This window comes from Brachyhypopomus gauderio, chromosome 10 (genome assembly GCF_052324685.1).
Source record: "Brachyhypopomus gauderio isolate BG-103 chromosome 10, BGAUD_0.2, whole genome shotgun sequence".
Lineage (NCBI taxonomy): Eukaryota > Metazoa > Chordata > Actinopteri > Gymnotiformes > Hypopomidae > Brachyhypopomus > Brachyhypopomus gauderio.
The window spans coordinates 4,267,716-4,285,873 of NC_135220.1; the positions used below are offsets into that span (position 1 = coordinate 4,267,716).

Sequence of the window (18,158 nt, forward strand, 5' to 3'; positions counted from 1 at the left end):
AGTCCCTACACCCTGCACAATCTGGGCTCCCCTTTAAACCACAACCCAATCCTGTTATAAATGGAGGAGAGAGGATCAGTGAGAAGGGGACCAGGGGGGGTGAACAAAGGGCGTAATGAGATTGGGCGGAGGGAGGGGGGGCGGGGTTGTGGTAGAGGAGCAGTATAATGGCTCCTGCAACAAGGAATGAATAAGGAGATGGAGAGTGTTTGATGTGGCATTACTGTGCAGATATAGCCTGAGACAGCTGTAGACCTCAACTGTAGTCCTTAGCTCTAGTCCTTAGCTCTAGTCCTCAGCTGTAGTCCTCAGCTCTAGACCTTAACTTTATTCCTCAGCTGTAGTGCTCAGTTCTAGTCCTCAGCTCTAGTCCTTAACTCTAGTCCTTGCCTCTAGTCCTCAGCTCTAATCCTCAGCTCTAGTCCTTAACCTCACGTACTCACCCTGTGTGTGTGTCTGATGTGCTGTCAGGGTCATTACACCCCCATTTCTGTTTAACTAGTGCATGAGACAAACTGTGATGTTACTGCAAGGGCCTCGTAATACAATACAGACATAAACCCACAGAACTGCCTTTTCTGACACAAACGTCTTTCTCCCCTCTCTCTCTCTCTGTCTCTCTCTCTCTGTCTGCCCCCCCCCCCCCCCACTCCAGGACCTTCTTTAAAATGTTCCTGGTGCAACAGTAAGATCTCCTGAAATGCACTGGAGATCATCAATTGTGCTGGACTTCCATCACTAAAACACCTCCATGTAAACACCACTAAAATACCATCACTATAACACCACATGCTATGTGTGCACCAGAGCTTTGTAATTTAACAGTGACTCCCTTCAGTGAGGTATTATTAAAGATGACAGTGCAGATAAAAATCTACAAAAGGGATTATTGGTTTTTTACTTTTCCTCATTTCCCTGTGTGTCTGATTAAATTACCTGAAGTGTGGATGGCTAGGCCTGACGTCCAGTCTGATCACACACGTGATCTGGCTCACTGTCTGATCACACATATGGTGTGACTCAGGCTGCTCACACATTTGGTATGACTTGTAGTGTGATCACAGATATGGTCTGACTCACAGTCTTATCTGTGACATGTTGTCTGACTTATGGTCTGACTCACAGTCTTATCTCTGACATGTTGTCTGACTTACAGTCTGATCACAGATATGGTCTGGACCAGAGGGATCTCCCTCCTCCCTCTGACTACATCCAGCACAGGAGAGAGCAAGAGAACGAGCCAATGACAGCATCTTTTATTAGGGCTTCATTAGTACCATTTCAAGATCAGTGTGGATGCTGTTCTTGTTTTTGCCGTGGTAAATGTCCTGAAATTACAAGCCACCTTTCCAGAGTGACCCAGCTTAATCAACAATGTCAGGACATGAATTTACAAAAGCACATGATAAGACAATATAAGCAGTACAATAGACAATAGAAGTACAAAGTGCTTACCACCTTAAAACCATCACATAGGCAATACCACCTTAAACCCATCTCGTATGCGATACCACCTTAAAAGCATCACGCTGGTGATGCCACCTTAAACCGTCAAACAAGCTATACCACCTTAAAAGGCGAACGTAAATGGAAACAGCCAGAAAAAAAGACGGATTTAAAGTGTGCAGAAACAGTCTAAATAGTCGTTTGAACTAACCCAATGAAAACCGGGACATTAAATGTATTTTTTTTTTGTTGCCGGGCATATTAAAAAGAAGGAAAACCGGGACAAACCGGGACAGCGACGTGAAAACCGGGACAGTCCCGGGAAAACCGGAGCAGGTGGCAACCCTACATGCAGACGATACTAACACCAACTTAAAACCATCATGCAGACAATATCATATTAAGACAGACTCATCTTTACAAGTGCATATTTTAAAACTGATGCGAGAAGAAACAAAGCGACACACCGCATTCTGGCTATTCTCTGGTCATTTCAACAAAAAGACCAAACGTAAACAATATTTCCACACTGATCTATTCATAAATCTTTAACAGGATTTGTTAAAGTTGAGTGAAGATGTAGTTTAGTTGGGTAAACCTTAGCTCGTTTTAGCTACCTAAGCTAATTTCGGCTGTTACATTGCTGTTGACCTCAACGTACTATTAAGCGGAGTCTTAAACGCTTAACGTGAAGACAGTTTAACGTAGCTTAATGTACTAAAAACGGCCAAACACCTCTTCTGGATAGCATTTAAGCATGAACCAGTTTGTAAGCCTTAATTTTCATTTAAATAGCTAGCTAGCTACATTTAAAAACCTTTACTCGTGTTTTAAGCCAGCTTTTCAACAGCTAGTTAGCTATCTAGCTACATCTAAAGAGTGTTACGGTCCCGTTCATCCTAACACAACTCTTAAGGATTTTAAAACCTATTATTATCGTTACAATAGCCAGCTAGCTAGCGGGGAGGGGGCGAATGTAAATTGTTAGCGGAGGGGGGTGTAAAGGGACACACATTAAGTATTATATCGCGATCGATCGATCGCCAGTGGTTTGCGAACTAGTAACTCATTAACTCATTGAATCATAGATGTAGATCAGAGATAAATAAAGTAGATTTTTTTCAGCGTGAGAAATCGGATGTGTGGCGTGTGAAGACAGTCAAATGCGTGTGTCTCACGCTAATTGCGTGAGAATTGGCAACCCTGCTGTTATATAAATGTTCGTTTCTGTGAAAACACTACACAGCGTAAGTAATGTAGCTAGTTAAAACATGCAGCCTGGCTCCATACGGAAAAAGGCAGTCAAGCTCCCATTGTCTTTTTCACGTTTCACCTGCTATTGTTAAGTCACAATGGTTGTCAGGCTTGAGGTCTGGTATAATCAGCGCTGAATTTCATTACCTTTCAGTAGGCTACCTGTTTTTGACAAGGTCATATAACTAATGAAAACATGGACTCAATAATAGTTTCTTTATTATTATTAGAAAAGAACAAGAAATTGCAAGATGATATACAGCGAATGTGCTGCATTATAGAAGCATCAGATGCGTGTGCCAAACAGAAGCCACAGAAAAGACTCTCTCGGATTCCGGTAGCTCTCTCAGTTATTGAGAAGAAGCATGAAGCGAGAGAACAGAGTAAATCATTGGTAAGAAAAAATTATTTTGTTTGTGTTTGAACTGAGGTTTTCAATTTCTGAATATGTTGTATGTATCTTTCTAAATATGCTAAACATTCTGAATGGTCCATGGTGTATTTTTCAGAGTGTGGCTCAAGGGGCACAAAGGGTTGCTTCTGCTTCAGGCCAAGGAACTCAGTATTCTCCAAGGCCCCCAAGCAGTCCCCCTACGGCACAGGCTTCGTTTCGGCAGAAGAGAGCTGCACAGTTGAGACCAGGGAAGATCGGGAACTTCCAGACACCACAGCCTCCCTGTCAGCCTCGGCCTGCTACACAGAGTCAAGTCGTTCTTAGGCCTCTTCAGCTGAAGAAGACTTGCTCTGAAGATATCTCCCTCTTAGACTCCCAGTCGTTGGTAAATACCAACTTCAGATACCTCAAGGCACTACCTCCGATTGGATCACCAACCTTGGATGTGACCACCATCCAAGATGACAATGCGGACGTCAGTGGAATTCAGGAGTATAAGAGGAAGCGCAGGCCAAAGTACAACTACTTGGGCCGCTTTCAGAAGGACCCAGAGGCTGATGGAGACGAGCAAATAGAGCTGAAAGCCCCCAGAATTGTCTGCGAGAAACCCAAAGTAAAGAAAGTGCAGACATTAGCTCATTTGTTTCCATGGAAAACCAGCACAATTACTGCTCTAATCTTAAATTGTAACAGGGATTTATCTGACCTTCATTTTAAATATAACTTTAACCCGCAGATGTCTAAGAGCAAGAACATCAGAACATCTGAGTTCGTGACCTGCTCACACTGCTGCTGCCGTATCCCTCCCCATGTCGCCCAGATCCACATCCCCAAGTGTGCTGCCATTAGGAACAAGGTCTGTTAGCCAGGAACTCCATCTCTTTGCAGTCCAACTCTGCTCTTGTGTGCAGTAATACATCATGTATGGTTGCAGACCCAGCTATTTAAAATCTTTATCTATAAATGCTTTCAGATTTTTCTGAGACTTTTTCAAAATTCACTCATACATGATGTGTTGTAAAATTACTTGAATACATCATGTTAATAAATTTAGCACAAACTACAGCATATTACATAATTTTAACATTTTATATTAACTTATTACCACAGTCTCAATCTTTAAGTCTAGGTTGAAAACTTACTTATTTAGTTTAGCGTTTGATAACTAATGTGCCCCCTTAGATAAAGGTACAGATCCAGGGGTTCATGGGTGAAGGGTTTTATGGTAGACTGGGGCGCTGGTGTTGTCATCCAGTCACTGCTCGTGGTCACTCAAGTTTGTTGACGGTGTAGTGGATGGATGCCAATGTCTCAGAATGCTCCCAAGTCTGTGTTACCTTCTGGTAAGTCACAGAAGCCACAGAAAAGACTCTCTCGGGTTCCGCTAGCTCTCTCAGTTATTGAGAAGAAGCATGAAGCGAGAGAACAGAGGAGTAAATCATTGGTAAGAAAATGATTGTGTTTGTATTTGAACTGAGGTTTTCAATTTCTGAATATGTTGTATGTATCTTTCTAAATATGCTAAACATTCTGAATGGTCCATGGTGCATTTTTCAGAGTGTGGCTCAAGGGGCACAAAGGGTTGCTTCTGCTTCAGGCCAAGGAACTCAGTATTCTCCAAGGCCCCCAAGCAGTCCCCCTACGGCCCAGGCTTCGTTTCGGCAGAAAAGAGCTGCACAGTTGAGAGCAGGGAAGATTGGGAACTTCCAGACACCACAGCCTCCCTGTCAGCCTCGGCCTGCTACACAGAGTCAAGTCGTTCTTAGGCCTCTTCAGCTGAAGAAGACTTGCTCTGAAGATATCTCCCTCTTAGACTCCCAGTCGTTGGTAAATACCGGCTTCAGATACCTCAAGGCACTACCTCCGATTGGATCACCGACCTTGGATGTGCCCACCATCCAAGATGACAATGTGGAGGAAGTCTGTGCAATTCAGGAGTATAAGAGGAAGCGCAGGCCAAAGTACAACTACTTGGGCCGCTTTCAGAAGGACCCAGAGGCTGATGGAGACGAGCAAAGAGAGCTGAAAGCCCCCAGAAATGTCTGCGAGAAACCCAAAGTAAAGAAAGTGCAGACAAAATGGTCAAAGTATAACTACCTGGGGCGCTTCACAAAGGAACCAGGGAGTGAAGATGGCGCAATAAAAGCAGAAAGGAGGGGTAGCAGCTACTGTGATGGAGATCCTAGAGAAGAGTCTCAAAGCGTGGATGCTCGGCCCCGATTCACCGGTGCTCTGCCGCTAGAGTGTGGGACGTGCGGCCGCAGGTTCGCTGAACATCGCCTTGAAATTCACGCCGCCATCTGCTCCAGGCTGCATGACAAGAAACGCAGCATGTTTGATTCCTCCAAACACCGAGTAAAAGGCACAGACTTGGAGAGATACGTCAGCAGGGACGTGAGAGCAGGAATGAAGGTAGGATCTCCACAATATGCTTCTGAATGCTGACTAATTTAACTTCTTCAGCAAACATTTTCTCCTTGTAATAGTTTTCCACTGAAAACCCATTAGCTCATTTGTTTCCAGCGAAAACCAGCACAATTACTGCTCTAATCTTAAATTGTAACAGGGATTTATCTGACCTTCATTTTAAATATAACTTTAACCTGCAGATGTCTAAGAGCAAGAACATCAGAACATCTGAGTTCGTGACCTGCTCACACTGCTGCTGCCGTATCCCTCCCCATGTCGCCCAGATCCACATCCCCAAGTGTGCTGCCATTAGGAACAAGGTCCGTTAGCCAGGAACTCCATCTCTTTGCAGTCCAACTCTGCTCTTGTGTGCAGTAATACATCATGTATGGTTGCAGACCCAGCTATTTAAAATCTTTATCTATAAATGCTTTCAGATTTTTCTGAGACTTTTTCAAAATTCACTCATACATGATGTGTTGTAAAATTACTTGAATACATCATGTTAATAAATTTAGCACAAACTACAGCATATTACATAATTTTAACATTTTATATTACCTTATTACCACAGTCTCAATCTTTAAGTCTTGGTTGAAAACCCACTTATTTAGTTTAGCGTTTGTTACCTTCTGGTTCTGTCTTTTTCAGCTAGGCTGTAATAATTTTATTTAATGCCAGAGTTGTTGCCACACTCCAGAAATGTTTATAATATCATCTGTCCTGTATATGTCCTTATACAGAGATAATTTTTCCTGTTTTTTCTTCTCCACATGGCTGCCAGCCTAATCAAGGAACGCGGAGATGAGGAGATCCATCCTGGGCCGGTGTGAGCATGGGACTACGATTATGGAGGTGGGTTCACTACAGAGAGTGAGTTGAATGCAGACATTTGAGTTCCAATTCCAGGTGTATTTTAATTATGGATTCCAGCAAGTGTGAGTACATCTCTAACATTCAGAAACAAAAGAAAAACACAAACATGACATACATACATTACTGCAGTAACGAACGATACATACAGAACATATTTTATATTTAGTGCACTAGTCTGACAAGTATAATTAATTAAATGTCCATTCATTGCGTTCATCTCCCGTCCTCATGTATTCCAGGAACTGTAAAACCCCCCCCCCCCCTTTAGTAGGCCGCGGGGCCCTTCGGCCACTATAAGAGAAGGAGCAGGCTGGGACGCCAGTCCCCCTGAGAATCACACAGAAACAGATAAGTACAACATTTGATATCAATTGAATGTCTGTAGAGTCTTTTGGTGTTGGGCCAGAGCTACTGGCATCATCAAAGCCGGCCACCTCCTGCCTAACCAGGTATGATGGAGAACCAACCCACTGCCCTGACTAACCAGCGTGGATGATGGATAAAGGATGATGGATAGGACTAAACAGGAATTAGATGAAGGACTCATGTATACCATTACCAACCATCAAGACGTTTGGGACTGTACAGGTATTACATAAAGAACTACTCATGTTTATAAATCTACACCAATATGGACTTTATTTATCCCTCACATCTTTTGCTTTTTTCTCTCTCTTTAAATTGTTGTCATAGTGACCGGCGTCGGCCAGAGGAGGATGGGTTCCCCCACTGAGTCTTGGTTCCTCTCAAGGTTTCTTCCTCATGCAGAAAAAAAACTAGGGAGTTTTTCCTTGCCACTGTCGCCCTTGGCTTGCTCACTGGGGGCTTGGACTCGGACAACTGTAAAGATGCTTTGTGACAACAACTGTTGTAAAAATCACTATATAAATAAAATCTGATTTGATATCCCATGAAACTGAGCCCATCCCTGATTCTAGTCCTGGTCTAACCTCTATCACTATGTCGGAGTCAGGGAGGGTAAGCTGGGTTGGACACAAGTGCAAATGCGACAATTCTTTATTAACACAATGGGTAGATCAACTAACAAAGAAACAAACATAGGCGAATGTAACCTCGAAAGGGGAAACAAATGGAAACAGAATGAACTGGATAGAACGTAAAACTGCAAACACGAATACAACAAAGAGGCAAACAATAGAGAAGCTCACAAAGGGCACTGAAGGACAACACGCAGAAGACACAAGGCAGCATTACAAGGATCAGGTGAATATCAAGGGCAGAAAACTAAAAGGTGAGGTGGAAATAGATGTAAATACAAAACAAAGAAGCAGCTGGACAGGTGCCCCTATGGGAACCGTGATGCCAGGAAGGATGAAAGCTATTGGTGAAACATTTCTAGACATGTTATACATGCACATCTGTTTCCTGCTACATAAGACAGGGTGGCCACGGGTCCTTAAAAAGTCTTAAATGGTATTAAATTTCATTTTTGTCAAATAAGGCCTTGAAAAGTCTTATTTTGTCTTAAATTTTCAACCGAAATGTCTTAAATTTGCGGAGCTAAATTTAGGGAGGAATAATTCCGTTGTGTGTTGAACCTTGGGGGCGGAAATCGGTAGCCATGCAGTGCACAACCTTCGCAGTATTGCGCGGTATGGTTGTTGGACTGGCGTAATGTGTGTACGGTAACGTCTGTTCGGAGAGATGGGGAAATGCAAATTTAGCCAGAAATGGTTGAAAGACCCAATATATTGGTGGCTCAGAGCTGTCAGATACCAGCGAGGCTCGTTAGCAGCAGCCTGCAATATTAACGTTTTGCCCTGCTGCTGGCGTAGCCTGGTTTATACTTTCGCGAGTGACCGTGACCGACTCCGCCCACCTCGCATGAACCTCCGCGAACGGCGGAAGCGTTCATACTTGACGCATCATGTTCTGTGCAGTGTTGTCCGTAACGATATGTGTTAGTATAAAGAAACACCCCTCAAAAACAGGGGAAGGAACATTTACCTGACCAATTTTAATGTTGCTTTGTTTTCCAGATTTGAAAAGTGCTGTAATTTAAAGAGCTAATGTAACACGGTGGCTTGGTGGTTAGCACGTTTGCCTCTCAGCACTGGGGTCTTGGGTTCAAGTCCCTATCTGAGTGGAGTTTCCATGTTCTCCCTGTGTTTGCGTGGGTTTCCTGCGGGATCTGCGGTTTCCTCCCACAGTCCAAAAACATGGAGGTTAGGTAAATTGGCCCTCCCTGATTCCCTGACAAATTCTCCCTGAGTGTGTGTCTGTGTCTCTATGTTCAATAAAAAGTAGTGTCTGAGTGAGTGTGTGTTTGCTTGTATGCCCAGTGGTGGATGGTGCTCTGCCACCAGGGTCTGAAAGTCTGTCCTCTCTCCCCTTCCTGCAACCCATTCAGTCCCCCAGGGGGCTGTGGCTTCCGGTAGAGAGTACGCTGTGCGCAATTGGCTGCCGCTTCTCGCCGGTGTGTGTGTGATTGGCTGTCTGTGACTCGTACCTGTGTTAAATTGTAAAGCGCCTTGGGAATTTGGAAAGGCGCTATATAAATCGAACATTCATTCATTCATTCATGTAGCCTACTTGAAAATGCTTGAAATTGTAACTACTTCGTTTCACATCAAATATCTGTCTGACTGAATAGTTCTCTTGTATTACGTTAACAAATACAAGCCTCTTGTAATTCCAGGACGAAACATGAGAGAACGTGAAGACGTTAAGATTGGGTGTTTTGAAAATAAACAACCATTAAATAATGTGATGAAAAAGCAAATCATTTCGAATCATTTCGAGTGTATGTATAAATATTTAACTTAATTAAGTTTAACGTGCTGGGAAATACAGAAATGGACCTTGAAAGTGACATACAAGTGCTTTAATTCCACCTTGTAAAGGTGCATGAACCCTGCAAATATGACTTGTTTCATTGCGCTGAAGCGCGGCGCGCACGAAGTTACAAAATTCGGGAGGTGCACAACGGCACAGGCTTCGTTTCGGCAGAAGAGAGCTGTACAGTTGAGACCAGGGAAGATTGGGAACTTCCAGACACCACAGCCTCCCTGTCAGCCTCGGCCTGCTACACAGAGTCAAGTCGTTCTTAGGCCTCTTCAGCTGAAGAAGACTTGCTCTGAAGATATCTCCCTCTTAGACTCCCAGTCGTTGGTAAATACCGGCTTCAGATACCTCAAGGCACTACCTCCGATTGGATGTGACCACCATCCAAGATGACAATGTGGAGGAAGTCAGTGGAATTCAGGAGTATAAGAGGAAGCGCAGGCCAAAGTACAACTACTTGGGCCGCTTTCAGAAGGACCCAGAGGCTGATGGAGACGAGCAAAGAGAGCTGAAAGCCCCCAGAAATGTCTGCGAGAAACCCAAAGTAAAGAAAGTGCAGACAAAATGGTCAAAGTATAACTACCTGGGGCGCTTCACAAAGGAACCAGGGAGTGAAGATGGCGCAATAAAAGCAGAAAGGAGGGGTAGCAGCTACTGTGATGGAGATCCTAGAGAAGAGTCTCAAAGCGTGGATGCTCGGCCCCGATTCACCGGTGCTTTGCCGCTAGAGTGTGGGACATGCGGCCGCAAGTTCGCTGAACATCGCCTTGAAATTCACGCCGCCATCTGCTCCAGGCTGCATGACAAGAAACGCAGCATGTTTGATTCCTCCAAACACAGAGTAAAAGGCACAGACTTGGAGAGATACGTCAGCAGGGACGTGAGAGCAGGAATGAAGGTAGGATCTCCACAATATGCTTCTGAATGCTGACTAATTTAACTTCTTCAGCAAACATTTTCTCCTTGTAATAGTTTTCCACTGAAAACCCATTAGCTCATTTGTTTCCAGTGAAAACCAGCACAATTACTGCTCTAATCTTAAATTGTAACAGGGATTTATCTGACCTTCATTTTAAATATAACTTTAACCCGCAGATGTCCAAGAGCAAGAACATCAGAACATCTGAGTTCGTGACCTGCTCACACTGCTGCTGCCGTATCCCTCCCCATGTCGCCCAGATCCACATCCCCAAGTGTGCTGCCATTAGGAACAAGGTGTTAGCCAGGAACTCCATCTCTTTGCAGTCCACTTCTGCTCTTGTGTGCAGTAATACATCATGTATGGTTGCAGACCCAGCTATTTAAAATCTGTAGGCTGTAATCATTTTATTTAATGCCGAAGTTGTTGCCACACTCCAGAAATGTTTATAATCTCATCTGTCCTGTATATGTCCTTATACAGGGTATCTGCACATTTTTAAATCTCAAATTCAATGACTTTTAAGACCTTTTTAATACCTCTCACAAGAAAAAATAATACTATTACTGGGGATGCAGGTGTGTACCACATCGTTGACGGGGGGGGGGGGGGGGGTTGGCGAACGAAAATTGTTGACATTGTTGAGGCCGTATACTCCAACGCTAGGAATCTAGCACTAGGACCCTGGAGCGGTTATTTTCTGCATTAGCGCTAGATTCGGCAGAGTTCACATCGCGCCAGAACAACTGAACAACACACACTTATAATAATTTAATGCCTCCCCTCATAAAATTCCAGACATTTTAAGACATTTTTAGGCCTTGAATATGGAAAACTAAATTTAAGACATTTTAAGACTTTTTAAGGACCCGCGGGTACCCTGTTATACAGAGATAATTTTCCCTGTTTTTTCTTCTCCACAAGGCTGCCAGCCTAATCGAGGAACGCTGAGATGAGGAGATCCATCCTGGGCCGGTGTGAGCGTGGGACTACGATTATGGAGGTGGGTTCACTACAGAGAGTGAGTTGAATGCAGACATTTGAGTTCCAATTCCAGGTGTATTTTAATTATGGATTCCAGCAAGTGTGAGTACATCTCTAACATTCAGAAACAAAAGAAAAACTGTTTAAAAAGAAAACAAACTTATATGCAGTACTTCCAGTCTGGGACTGGCAATCAGCAGCTAGTCTAGCCCTTAGGTTATCTTGGGCTAAACACAGTAACATCCAACATCCTACCAACATCAACCAACCAGCCTCCCTTTGCCTCTGAGAGGAAGCCCTCTTATACCAGTAGCCCCTCCCCCTAATTAAGCTGGGCAGCGCCAATACTACTGGGGGGTGTTCCAAGAAGCGGGTTAAGCGAGAAAACCCGGGTAAGTTAACTCAGAGTTCACGGAAACTCGAGGTTTTCCGTTCCAGAAACCGAGCTTAGAGAGAACCGGAGTCAGTTACTATAGCAACTTATGCTCTGAAGCTAACCTGCTTGCTGGCAGGTTAACTTGGACCTGACCCAGAGTTACAAACACGTCATCATGACGTGTCCTTTCCTCGAAGATCATGTGGATATTGAAACAGTTTATTCGCTGAGTTCTTCGTCGGGAACGCCTTATAAAACCCCGAATAGACATAGGCCTAGTATATAATGATAGTATACTATCATTTTCGGATAATTTTTTTAATGAACGTTATCGTTTTCAGCACAATCCATTACTTACATCAATAACTTTATTATTATAATAATAAATATTACACATCGCGGATCAGCCCTAAATTCTCTCCAGATTGTTATATATCGGTCTTCGTTTTTTGCTAGTGGAAGTTTTCTTTATAGTGTAGGAGATGCGGAATCTGTCAGCAAAGCTACTGTATGTCGGTCTGTCCGAAAACTATGTCCGGCATCAAAATGACTAGTGCCCGGTTTTGTGGTGTTTCCTGGGCTTAAGCCAGTTATGGACATCAAAGAGGAATTCCACAGCATCATTGGTTTGTCTTTAATTCACACGGACAATAAAGAAATTAAGCAAAGGAGAGGCAATATATAACGAACTTCATTCCATTTACATTTTAAGGATTTCCTAGAGTGATTGGCTGTATTGATGGAACCTACATATGCTACCTATTCCAGCACCATTAGAACATGAAAATTCCATAGCATTAATGTACAGGTACTAACCTTTATAATCCTTAATGAATAATGTACTTATCTTTAATGGTAACAAAAATAACGTAGCTATTGTAACTGACCGTTCTTCCCATCAAGATCATATGTGATGCTTCCCACCTCATCACAAATGTTGAAGCCAGATGGCCAGGATCCGTGTATGATTCCACACTGTACAACAAATCTGAACAGAGTAGGCCTGCGGTAGTTTTGCTAGTTGTTCACATGCAGTGTAATAGTTAAATCATTGCAAACCCTAGTGTGATTATAGGACATGACGGCCTCCTTCATGGAGACAGAGGGTATCCCTTCCTGTCCTATAGGCCTACCTTATGACTCCCTATTCAGATCCTGCACCTGGACCACAGTCCCGCTACAATCAGGCCCACAGCAAAACCAGGGCAAGAATTTAAATGACCCTAGGAATCCTCGAGGCCAGGTTCCAGTGCCTGAAGGGGCTCAGAGTTACCCCTGATAGGGCGTGCCACATAATAATGGCATATGTGGTATTACACAACATTGCAACCATCCAGGAAGAGCGACAGCCTACCATCTCTGACATGCCCACAGACGAGGAACCTTACATGCATGTGGGTGACAACAAAGATGGTGGAGTTGTCAGAGACTCCATCTGCAATCACTTCTTTCCACATTAAATCATGCACCACCACCCACCCCACCATCCACCCTGTAACCTTTTAATATACATTACAGTCAAATTCACTGTTATGTTTCATTATTTCATTTTTCCTGTAAATAAATATATTTTATAATATATTTTAATAATAAGATATAGTCATGTACAGCCATACCACTTTGTACAATATTCTTATACTTCATTTTTATCTGATGCCATGTGTGTTTCACACCACTCAGATTAGACCTGGAATTAGTAAGTGTTCAATAAAAAAATATTTAAAAACTCAATACAGTATTATAAAGGTGGAGAAAATAATAACATAATCGCACCCTTCTGCTAAATATAAAAATATCATTTTCACTCACGCATTAACTCTGTTGGCAGTTTTTTTGACATGCTGACTGCCTTTCTCTAGCAGCTACCGCAGCATTACATTTACGTTTAATAATATCTAAATATTCTGCATACGCAGTCATTAATACTTCAAGCTACAGTGGTGTGAAATACGATGTTCGGCTGATTTTCGCGTTTAAGTCCATGATAAATCCTATTTATCTGCGTTCCATTAAAAATGCCTTTCATAGTTACGCGTGAACACGCTTCTGTCTGGGTCAACCTACTCAGAGTTGAGCGACCCTGATTACTTTAACTCCGATCCGCCGTTTTGGAACCGAAAACTCTGAGTATGTCAGATCGGGGTAAGACAACTCCGAGTTCAGGGTTAAGTTTAGAGTTTGTTAAACCCGCTTCTTGGAATACCCCCCTGGTCAGGGTTACCCAAAAACACAAACATGACATACATACATTACTGCAGTAACGAACGATACATACATATTTTATATTTAGTAGAGGTGTGCCAAAAAATCGATTCATATATCAAAAATCGATTCTCATTTACTACGATTCAGAATTGATTTTAAATGTCCCAAAATCGATTCTAAGTCGTGGTGAAGTCTTGCATTATGTAATTAGAAAATTACGCGAGACTTTACGCAGCAAGTTCTGGGACACACTAATGCGCGGAAAAGGTTCAAAACAGATGGAGGACCCAAGTGAAATAATATAGAGAAGGGTGGACCCAAGTGAAATAATATAGAGAAGGGTGGACCCAAGTGCCGGTTCTCAAGAGCAAGACGTTTGACACTCGTTTGATGTTTGACACAAATGTATTAGCGAGAGGGAAACGCGCGATCCAGAACGAACAAACAAAACAACACGGAAGACTCAACGCGCAAAAGAATAGAAACCAAAACCGTGAGGGCACGGAGTAAATAGAAACAAAAAAACAACGCGGAAAATACAACGCGTGAAAAATAACACTCAACCGTAGTGAGACGGAAGAAAGAAACAAAATAACAACAGTTACTTAAAAACAGCGCGGATAAAAGCAACGTGAAAACGAAACCAACGACGCCAGCAGAAGTAACTGGAAAAAAACGCCACAGCAAAATAAAACCCTTCCCAAAAATAAAGGCAAAACGGATAGGAAGAAATACAGGATTGGGAAAACTTGAGATGGGTCAGGAAGCGACGCAGGAGATAGATACTCGAATAAGTAAAGAGAAAGCATAACAGAGAGAGGTGGCGACACCATTAAACGATAAACAACCACAGAGAAAGCAGAGACTGGCTGAGAACGTACGGTAATGCCAGGTTCACACTACACGACGTTTCAGTCGTCAGGTTTTTGTGCCATTCGCACTACACGACTGGTTGTGCTGTAATCGCGAGTCTTTCAGTTGTTGTGGCTTTCACACTACATGACTGATCGGCGACGCGGGCTCACGAATTAAGCCTGGTTTAAGCCTGGTTTATACTTGACGCGCCGCGAGCGGCGCGAGGGTCCGCGCGGCGAAAATGACGTAATCGCGGAGGCTCCGTCCGTGCGCGCTGTCGCTGCGCGAGGTCGTGCACCTCTCGAATTTTGTCGCCGCGCTTCAGCGCGATGGACAAAGTCATGTTTGCCGGGTTCATACACCTATACAAGGTGGAATTAAAGCACTTGTACGTCACTTTAAAGGTCCATTTCAATATTTCCCAGCACGTTAAACTTAATTAAGTTAAATATTTATACATATACTCGAAATGAATCGAAATAATTCGCTTTTTTATCACATTAGTTTATGGTTGTTTATTTTCAAAACGCCCAATCTTAACGTCTTCACGTTCTCTCATGTTTCGCCCTGGAATTACAAGAGGCTCGTATTTGTTAACGTATCGTTTCGGACAACACTGCAAAGCCATATTTACGTTTGATGCCTGATGTGTATATATACGGTCTCTGGTCAGGTAAAAATGTTCTTTCCCCGGTTTTGCAGGGGTTTTTATTCTCCACTGCCACCTATCGTTTCGGAGAACACTGCAGCGATGCTGAGATGCTCGCGACGTTCGCGAAAGTATAAACGCCTACACCGCTCGCGCAGGGTCGCGCGAGGTGGGCGGAGCCGCGCGCTACGGAGCGGTGTAGGCGTTTATACGTTCTCAGCCAGTCTCTGCCATAGACATATATACATAGACGCCTCATCGAGCGGGGCAGCCCGCTGCTGCGATACGTAACAGCGTCCGCCATATTGGTGAGGGCATATGTGCCAGTAAGGCTAATGCAAGTGAATGGAGCGAACTTCAGAAAGTGCTCTTCTACAAAGTATTTTTAGCTAATGTTCGTCATCGACCCACTCACATATAAACGTTAATATATTTGGAAATTAAACAATCACCAAAGACAACATTTATGACTTTTCATTATATTTTAATTGTAATTTCTGAATAAAAAAATGTCAACCTATGATACAATTGATTCCGTTTTTATATTTACAGTAATTAACATTTATGAACATATGTACACACACATCATCAATATATGAAATAATAAATAAAATATCTATTTATATATGTACACATTAATATATATATATATATATACATATATATATATATATATATATATATATATATATATATATATATATATATATATATATATATAGTTTATTCTTAGTTTCCTTTATATTTTTTGCATCACTTAGAGTTTATTGGTAAATTAATATTTGTTGATTTTATTTATTCGTTTTTTTACTTATTCTTAAACACAACTACAAAATCAATCAATATCTAAAACAGTTAAAAATCCAGAAAAAAATTTTTGTTTATACCTGAGTATATATCGAGCTGCTCTTTCAAATCTTCATTAATCAGTTTCTTCATTCTGAGATCCTCCAAAAGACCACTCACAGTGTTCTTTGCCCTCTTCTCTCTGTCCTTTGCATTCCTCCTCTCCCTTTCCAGACTCTCCACCCTAGCCAAGGCTTCCCTGAGTCTGGCCCTCAGATCCTCATTGGATGAAGGCAGAGCATAGGAGTGATCCTACAACAGAGATGTGAATATTGTTAATATCTGTGTGTGTTTGAAGAATGCTCCATAATGACTTATGTTCATAATGCTTCAGCGTTTGTTCATGGCTGTCATAATGCTAACAGCTGCTTAAGACAAAGTTATCATGTATTGACTCACATGTTTGCCCACAGACACTGGCTCAGCCTCCTGAACAGGTTGGGAGCAGTCTAGTGACGGGGTCTCCTGAGCCTTCTTTGAGCTCTTAGATGTCCTGGTAGACACGTGCTAAAACCAATGATAAAAGATAAAAAATTATCTAACAAGCAGATCCAAAAAGGGAAAATACGTTTTCCAGGATGGTGTGGCTCTGAATCTTGGCTTTCTAGAAGCACCGACCTTTTGGAGGTGAGCTGGGAAACAGAAGACTGAAGGAACAGCTCCAGTTCTGATCCTGACTGCCTGACCTGTCCTGTCAAAATCCTCTGGCCTGAAATGCTCACTGCAGAGCATGGAGGACAAGCTAGCAGAAAACCCTTCTCGTCTGACAGCTGTTTCCCATCTCTTTCTGAGATCTCTATCTTTTGGAAACCTACATAGTATGACAAACGTTTGCTAAACAAATCACAATAATCAGAGTACCTACTTCGGTCGAATTTAGTAAAAATATACTTTCTTTGTTTGTTCTGAGACTGGTTTCACCGCGGGAAATCACAGTATTACGTCCGTGATGAACAGTATTGAACACAAAATCAGGAAAATCTGTACGTAAAATGACTCCGTAATGGACAAATAGAAGCATTAATACATTTACATTCTTACCTGTGAAAGGTTATGCCAATTGATCTTGTTTCAGTTGAAAAGCGGTTGGTGCAGTTATACGCAGAGCATGAGCGAGGCATCTTTCGCTGCTTCTCCGATCGCTCTTCTGCCCTCACCAATATGGCGGACGCATTTACGTACGACTCAGCGTTCCATGAGGCGTCTATGTATATATGTCTATGGTCTCTGCTTTCGAGCGAGCGGCGCGAGGGTCCGCGCGGCGAAAATGACGTAATCGCGGAGGCTCCGCCCGTGCGCGAGGGCCTCGCGCGCTGTCGCTGCGCGAGGTCGTGCACCTCTCGAATTTTGAACTTCGCGCGCGCGCCGCGCTTCAGCGCGATGGACAAAGTCATGTTTGCCGGGTTCATACACCTATACAAGGTGGAATTAAAGCACTTGTACGTCACTTTAAAGGTCCATTTCAATATTTCCCAGCACGTTAAACTTAATTAAGTTAAATATTTATACATATACTCGAAATGAATCGAAATAATTCGCTTTTTTATCACATTATTTAATGGTTGTTTATTTTCAAAACGCCCAATCTTAACGTCTTCACGTTCTCTCATGTTTCGTCCTGGAATTACAAGAGGCTCGTATTTGTTAACGTATCGTTTCGGACAACAATGCAACGACTGGGGAATCGCCGACTCATCTGGCTGCCGTCCAAAAACACGAGAACACTAAAACGAAACTCTCGCGAGAACCAGCAACACCACGTAGAAGAAAATAACAATGTACATGTAGGCCTACTCCACATTTTCGTTATTATTATTATTTTTTTACCGTTTAAACACTCCATAGTCCCAAGTTCCCAGAATTATTCCATCTCTCCGTTGCAGTGAACATAGATATTGTGGCGTCGGCGAGTGAGGAGACTGGCTCAGAAAGCTCATTTCCACAGATGGCTATTTAAAATTGCCATTCAAATACACCCCGGCGCTAACGGCAGCCATGTCATGCATTCACATACATTCTCCACTCATGGTGACTTGCCCCTGAACACACCTTTCCCCCCAAAGTATTCCCACCAACTATCTAAACAACTACCAACTTACAGTTTTTCTCGATTGTTAACACACTAATGCTGGTAATTGAG

General features: G+C 42.8%; 1 protein-coding gene and 1 long non-coding RNA gene across 5 annotated transcripts; one reads left to right on the forward strand and one right to left on the reverse strand.

Moving 5' to 3' along the window:
• Positions 1 to 1,759: 1,759 nt before the first annotated feature.
• Positions 1,760 to 7,286, forward strand: LOC143525223 (uncharacterized). Of its 4 annotated transcripts, none has more exons than XM_077018881.1 (9): positions 1,760 to 1,957; positions 2,931 to 3,094; positions 3,210 to 3,707; positions 3,831 to 3,950; positions 4,652 to 5,506; positions 5,704 to 5,823; positions 6,288 to 6,358; positions 6,619 to 6,967; positions 7,073 to 7,286. In XM_077018881.1, exons 1-7 carry the CDS (start codon positions 1,888 to 1,890, stop codon positions 6,309 to 6,311), a joined length of 1,851 nt encoding a protein of 616 aa, XP_076874996.1. In that variant the 5' UTR covers positions 1,760 to 1,887; the 3' UTR covers positions 6,312 to 6,358; positions 6,619 to 6,967; positions 7,073 to 7,286. The 4 variants fall into 4 exon arrangements, with proteins under 4 accessions (XP_076874996.1, XP_076874998.1, XP_076874999.1 ...); XM_077018883.1 differs by lacking the exon at positions 1,760 to 1,957 and adding an exon at positions 2,017 to 2,215; XM_077018884.1 differs by lacking the exon at positions 1,760 to 1,957 and adding an exon at positions 2,504 to 2,693.
• Positions 7,287 to 16,093: 8,807 nt separating this feature from the next.
• Positions 16,094 to 17,235, reverse strand: LOC143526244 (uncharacterized). Its single transcript, XR_013133837.1, has 3 exons — positions 17,060 to 17,235; positions 16,418 to 16,525; positions 16,094 to 16,270 (listed from the first exon to the last, which is right to left on the reverse strand). It is a non-coding gene; the product is annotated as an uncharacterized LOC143526244 (long non-coding RNA).
• Positions 17,236 to 18,158: the final 923 nt, after the last annotated feature.

What these genes read in the sequence shown, in the direction of transcription:
- LOC143525223 (XM_077018881.1), top strand. Translation starts at nt 1,888, where the DNA reads ATGCGAGAAGAAACAAAGCGACACACCGCATTCTGGCTATTCTCTGGT. An exon ending in ACGTGAGAGCAGGAATGAAG is followed by an intron (nt 5,507 to 5,703) that starts GTAGGATCTCCA and finishes TTTAACCTGCAG; the next exon opens with ATGTCTAAGAGCAAGAACAT. An exon ending in GTGCTGCCATTAGGAACAAG is followed by an intron (nt 5,824 to 6,287) that starts GTCCGTTAGCCA and finishes CATGGCTGCCAG; the next exon opens with CCTAATCAAGGAACGCGGAG.